General features: G+C 36.2%; 2 protein-coding genes across 2 annotated transcripts in view; one reads left to right on the forward strand and one right to left on the reverse strand.

Annotated features, from left to right (window-relative positions):
* The window catches only part of LOC109540375 (ribosome production factor 2 homolog), a 10,212-nt gene extending 8,524 nt beyond the window's left edge, over nt 1-1,688 (reverse strand). The window contains exons 1-2 of the mRNA XM_048661646.1: nt 1,418-1,688; nt 717-1,348 (exon numbers count right to left, since the gene is read on the reverse strand). Coding sequence (XP_048517603.1) covers nt 717-1,348; nt 1,418-1,440 — 655 coding nt within the window. The 5' untranslated portion in view covers nt 1,441-1,688. The remainder of the gene's footprint in view (nt 1-716; nt 1,349-1,417) is intronic.
* Nucleotides 1,689-5,060: 3,372 nt separating this feature from the next.
* The window catches only part of LOC109540374 (WD and tetratricopeptide repeats protein 1), a gene marked incomplete in the record, with an annotated part of 17,684 nt that continues 15,811 nt past the window's right edge, over nt 5,061-6,933 (forward strand). The window contains 2 exon segments of the mRNA XM_048661645.1: nt 5,061-5,270; nt 5,402-5,608. Coding sequence (XP_048517602.1) covers nt 5,406-5,608 — 203 coding nt within the window.

Here is a 6,933-nt window from a genome sequence, read left to right on the forward strand (position 1 = left end):
TAATTCGTTCTTATTGCGAAATAGGAGCACTATTTATCAATATGTAATAAAAGACGTGAGGAAATTCTGTCTTTTTTAAAGACAAACATTTTTGATTCGAAATACCCAACAAGAAGTTTGTAAAACAATTATATCGTTAAATTCGGAAAAAAATAAGGATTTTAAAAGGCCCACAGCCTATGATTACTATTTAAAAAACATAATTTTATTTTTGATCTCGTAAATCAAGTTGACTATGACAACGAGTACTAGTTTATTGGATTCAACGCAAAAAGTTGTACTCAGGGCAGTTTTAACTTTTTTCTAAGTTAAGCAGTTTACGTAATATGTGCTAATTAAAAGTGTTGATTTCTTGCCTTTTCAAGATATTTCAGGAACCAAATCAGGTACCTAAATTTTGAAAACGGTAATTAATAGACAATCGAATTCTGCCCAATTTCGCCTATTTAACGGATTCTATCTTTAAAAATGTAGAAGTTACCCATGCAAGATTCAGAAAATGGCCACCCTGTATATCGATAAATAGCTATTCTACTAACGTTCTGGACATAACGGCGCATTTTGTTTTCTTATGGCAAAGTAGTGAATTGCGATGAGAAAAAGTGGTGGTTTGAAAAGTAGTATCTTGAAGGTTAAAAATATGTTCTTAAGACATATCGCGAGATGACATTAACTAGAAAATGAGCTAAATGAATTCTGTTAAATAGTGTACTCACCAATTTCCTCGAGTTCTACTCGTGGTATACTTAATCCTGACTTTTTAAGCAATACTTTATAGGATCGTAGGCAAATGATGCCGGCAGGAGTAACACTGAAGCTCAATGTGTGTTCAATGCCTTGCAATCTGATTGCATCAATTTGCTCTCTATGGAAAAAGTCAATGAAAATTGATCTCAACATCTTCAGGTCGTCTGACTCGTCCCATTGGGGTCCATTGAATAACAAACACGATTTTATTCCTAATGTCATTTTAGGCCCGATGAAATCCATCAAGCTTTTATATGATTCTATATGTAATTCTACCATGTCCAATAATGCATAATTGAACATCCTACCAATAGTTAAATTGTTTGGACGTTTCTTGCTGTGGCTACCCAGCAAAAAGTGGGCACACTCGTTTTTTTTACAATGTCGTTCCAATGGTGTGGGATCTTCAAATACCGTGATGTCATTTCGTTTTGCAAACATTAATGCATCTGGTTTTTTCATTTGATATACATCTTTTAATGCTCTTCGTACTAATTCGGATGTTTTCCGGCCTTTCAGAAACAATGCCCGCTTGGGATCCTCAATAACTTGTGGCTCTCTTTTCTGCAGTGTCCTCTTTCCTCTACGTGTCGTAGGTTTCCTAAAAGAAGGACATATCGTTAAAAACTCACCCATCTCTGGTAGACGTAAAATCAAGATTAAAACTTACACCACACGTCCAGAAACGGACATTATAGTTACGATCACAAACCACCAAAACACGTGTGATTGTCTCTGATTCTTCGACCTGCCGGGCAGCGTGTTTCGTTACCAACTTAAGAAAATTGGGACCTTTTCGTCAATTATTTGCGCGAAATTCGAATTAGCAGCAGCGCGACATTTGGTTCAGTTATATTATTATAAACTGATCACTACATCATTTAAAGCGTAGATATTAAGATTTGTAACAAACAAAATAATGTAACCGTTATTTCAATTGTGTTTTATGTTAACAAGTACTTATTTTACGCAGTAACTTCAGAGCCGAGGCCGGCTTTACGAAATTTTACGTCTATTGCCCGTACTGGCTGCAGAACGCCGCTTGTAGAGGGCGCTGTCCTCGAACAAAAAGCCAATCAAAGAGAGGAAGAGGAGCTAAACATAGGACAGTCCCATGACGCAAGAAATATATTATATATATATTTCTTGTATCATGGACAGTTGTCTTCATCTATGGACAGTCCAACGTTGCCGTTTACCACTAGTGGGTCATTTCTAATCTAACCCTAGACTAGGAAACAACTATTTTATTCGATTTATGCCCGTATGCATCGACATACTTTAATCGCGATTCAGCCTTAAACTGGTTTAAAAATCGTAAACGGTATGCACCGTCGACTGTTTTGACCTTTGTAAACTAGTTTAAATACATAACATAATTTTTTGAAATTGAGGGTTTTATAGATACAGACGGGTTTTGTTTTCGTCCTAACAAATTCTAGATGATTCTAGTCGGTTCGTGTGATAACTACTCGGAAAATAAAGTTGCAAGAAGAAATTGTATTAGACGATGATATTGATGTTTTAGAAATAATTAATTATGCTTTTCCATTGAGACAATTACTCCGGACACATTTTTTCGATGCACTTGACGAAATGTCTTTTTATATATGGTTTCGTTGAACAAAACCGGTCGTTTTTAGATTGCAAGTATAAATTGGTCACCTTCTAGAATATCCCAGTATATGCTTTAATTGCAAGATTCTGGACATCGCTTTTATATAGTAAAATCGCCAGAAATTTTGTGATACCCTATTGGTTGATTTTAATCAACAATCAAGAGTCAATAACGGTTTTCACCGTTAAAATGTCTTCCTAGAAGAAAAATCGTTATCTCATATCATTTTTGGCAACTAGCCGCAATGGATGGCGATTATATTTTTTCCCTTTAACAGCGATATTTAGCAGATATTTTTGTCTTAACCGTCCGCACCAGTCCTGGCTGATTGCGCTTGCGTGTCTTACTGCCGCGTTGCCGGTTTGATATTTCCATTGCGATCGAAATTATAACTTCAGAAAAACATGGATTCTTGTGGATTCTAACACGTTTTTAGTTCAGTGGCTGTTGCTGAAATTCATGCGAATTCCATCCTTACGGCCATTTGCACCAGTCTTCCTTAAAACTTATTCTTAGCTAGGGATAACTTTGGATTAAGGTTAACCCTAACTACAGACAGCTTTGCATGGCTGTCAATTAAGTGATTCTCAGCTAAGATGAAGTTTTACCTGGCAACGTTGCTAAAAGTGACAAACTGGCTTTTGTTCCCGCCTTTTTTTTCCAAAATAACCTTTATCTTAGAACTGAATGCGAGGTTGCCGTTCCTGTTTTCGTCTCAAATATAAATAATTCATAATATATTATTAAAGATGGAGTCATTTGAAAATAAAAAACGGTCTGCATTTTTCCTATAAGGAAAAACCTTAGACTCCCAGTTGGAAGCGAACAATGCTATGTTATGAAGAGGAGCTTCAAAACATTTTAGCCAAAAGAGAGCAGGACAAAATCATGTTCGAGTTTCAGTAGGAAAAGCTAAAATTGGATTACTTAAAAACCACTTAAGCAAATAATGCTATTTTCCATTTGTTTTAGTAATGCATCATAAGTTATTTCAATTTAATAATATTGGTCCTTTATCAAAAGCATTACTTTCAATTCAATTCATCGCTATTTATCAATGAATCTAAAATAGGATCAGTTAAGTCCCTCCAAGTTTGATTCCCTTGCAACAATATATTGTTTCTGTTAGGTACTTCATCTTATTGCATAAGATGTATGGAGCGTTCAACATCTTCACGATCAGGAGGCTGATCCTCATTTTGCTCTCTACTCAATTATTTTATTATTAAAACCGTATCTATTTTTAGACGACAACCGAATGCAAGGACTGGGAATCCTCTTTACCAGATACCAAATATCCGCTCAACTATATTTCTTATTCGTATATGCGACTCGTTGAATAATTGTTCTGCACGATTTGCAGGCTGATGTAACGGAGTTAATAAATACGGCCTTATGTTATATCCTCCATCGACTATAAACAGAAATTAACAGATATCGTTTAAATATACCAGAGGTACATATAAATAGATAGAATAGACCTTCCTCTTCTATGAGGTTCGATATGAAAAGTGCGGTGTACTTTGACACGGAACACGTTGAAAAAACAGAACATTATCAAAAATATCAAATAGTGTTTTCTCGTAAACTAGTCTAGGAACTCGCACATGGTCTCTGTCATCATTATCAAATAACAGATCATTACTTAACACATTCATCATAAAATGGTTTAGTTCAGAGAATATACTAATTATTATCGGTTGATAATGAGAAATGGGCTTGTTTGCAACAAAATACTGCAACTGCAAAATTATGCAATATCAGTTCTGTTTGAGGTTAGTCTTCAAATCTGACTGGAATCTGACTTTAGGTTCCACTTATCAATCAATCAGCGGCACTTCATCTTCCCCTTAAATTATTTGCCTGTTACGGTTCGCCTTAACGCTAGGTGACAGTGGTGCAAACGAATTCTGTCACTTAACTGCACTCTTATGTTAAGGTGAGCCTTAGGTTCACTGGTGCAAATGGCCGTTAGTGATTTATATAATTAAGTTTGAGTTTTAATAGTCATGGATCTTGTTTGTTTTTTATTGTTTTCTGCTTTCTAAAATAATGAACAGATATATTTTAATGTTGTCCATGACCTTCACTTTAATTATATACATGACTGTGAAAAATAAGAAAAATATGCAGCATAACATTTTTTCTCCTATAGGATTGCATCTTAAAAAAATAAATCTTAAACACAAACAAACATTAACCAGAAACAATTAATTTAAAAGAAGTAAACGGTTATGGCGCTCGTTGAAACACCATGCGTTTCGTCCCTGGTATACACCCATTGGACTAATCAGTAAGGCTTAGGTAGCCCCACAGACTACATACTATTAGCATATTATATTACATACTAGCCCTGCCTTAGACACCGCCGATAGAGCACATAGATTGGAAGTGCTATTTGAATCGAAACGCCGCAGATCTTATGCGGTGAGATATATGGCGTTTCGGTTGGAGCTGCTAGTTGAGAAGTGGCGGATAGAGTTCTTATAGATAGATAAGCCTTGTTCTATGAGTTCGCCACATGAGTTTCTCTGAGGTTAGGCGTCGCTATTCGAGCAAGGCTAGGCGGTTAAAAACCAAATATAGCGGCAACATGGCAGCGAGACGCGCAAGCGCAATAAGCTAGGACTGATGCGGACGGTTAAGAAAAAAATATCTGCATCTGCAACCTGCCAACGAATAAAATTGGGGTTAGATTAGAAATGACCCACTCGTGGTAAACGGCAACGTCGGACTGACCTTTGCTTACCTCCTCCTCCAAAATCAGGTGATTGTCCGTGTCAACAAAGTGAATTTTGGAATTTAAAAACTATGTACAAGTACTGACAAGACTTGTCTCTGGTCTCTGCTATGTAGAGTAGACTGTCAACTTCTGTTCAACATTTTATTAAATAGTTACTAAAAGGTGAATTTCTGTTTCTATTTAAATTTGGACATAAGGTTTATAGTGCCAAACATTGAATATGGAATAACTTAAATTTTCACTTAATATTTTAAGGTATATTGTAATTTATAATTTAAGCAAACATTTTTTAGAGCTATGGACAAAACACGTAGATTACTGAATACCAGGATGAACCTCCCACAGATGCTTCAATACAGGGAAACTCATCGAGATGGGTCCAAACATCTTCAACAAAATTGTCACTTCAGTTTTGATCTAATAAAGAGGCTGGGAGTTCAGCATGAATTGAACGGCCATGAAGGATGTGTAAATTGTTTGCAATGGTCTACTGATGGAAGGTAAATCTAGAGCTAAAATAGCCGCTTAAGAAACGTTACCTGTTTATCGGTTAATATCATAAATTGTTGAAGGAAAAAGTGCGAGCTCGATATTTCAAAATTCTTTTTATGAACGTTCATGCAACGCGCCTTTCTTCACTCGATTTAACTGGTAAAATGGTTTTTAAAACAATGAGTTTCTGGATTATTAGAACTGGGAACATTTTCTGTACCTACATAATTTCTAAAATATATTTGTTGGATGTTACTCTATGCTGTCCACTATCTTTAAATGCCGTTTCTTGCATTTGCATTATCAATCACGTAAAAAGATACACCTACTATTTTAGAAGTGTAAATGTTTTGTAAAAGGTGGTTATTTTGGTGGTTCCCATTTAAATGTGTCCAAATCTTACTTTAAAATTCCAACCGTTTGTCTTAGCAAAAAAATTCAAGAGATATTTTTGATTTGTAATAAATTAAGGAATTTGAAAAGTATTTGTAACAATAAAAAATACGGTGGCGTGCCATTTTTCTTTATCAATTTCGGTAGCGCACAAGTACGCACGCCGCTAACAAAATTTTCCAAAATTATTTTAAGCTTGCTTGGTCCCTGGAAAATTTCGTTAAAATATCTCTGCGTTTGAAGAAATTTATCATTTTGCATTTTTAAATTAAATTTCAACACCTTGTAAATCTATAAGGAAGCATTTTTAAGATATCATTCATCAAGCAAACTAGGATTATTTTCGAACGTAGAATACGTGGTTAAACTATGTCCCTTTCTACACTCTCTATCCGGAAAAATATGTGGGCCACAACATCTAACTACAGAACTACAGCACCTGGAAAAAGCTTTTCTTCAGAACGGTTATTCCCAGTTGGACATCAAAAAAGCTGTAGGAGTGGGCCGTGCGGAAAAAAGTGAATCCACTATGAAAGCTTTCCTGCCCTTTGTTCCCAGGGTTACGGACAGAATTGGGAGGCTCCTGAGGAAACAGAACATAAGAACAGTCTACAAGCCCACAACAAAGATCCGAGAATGTCTAGGGTTAGTCAACACCGACGTAATTGTAAACTGGGACAGTGATGGAACACACAACATCTATTTCGGAGAGGCACAGGTCCTGGCCACAACAACAGACTATCGCCCCCAACTAATCCGAGAAGCGATTGAAATCCACAAACACGACGGCAATTTCAACAGAAAAGAAGAGGCAATGGCGCTAAACAGGATATGGTTTAGCAACAGCCAACAGAATGCGCAGGCTCTGATGATACAGGCCACGTCATCACAAACCACGTGAGCTCAATCGGTGCATAAATACGGACTTCGCCCGAGGAAT

Source organism: Dendroctonus ponderosae, unplaced genomic scaffold, assembly GCF_020466585.1.
Source record: "Dendroctonus ponderosae isolate FM_Combo_2020 unplaced genomic scaffold, Dpon_F_20191213v2 Dpon_F_20191213_1, whole genome shotgun sequence".
Classification (NCBI taxonomy): Eukaryota; Metazoa; Arthropoda; class Insecta; order Coleoptera; family Curculionidae; genus Dendroctonus; species Dendroctonus ponderosae.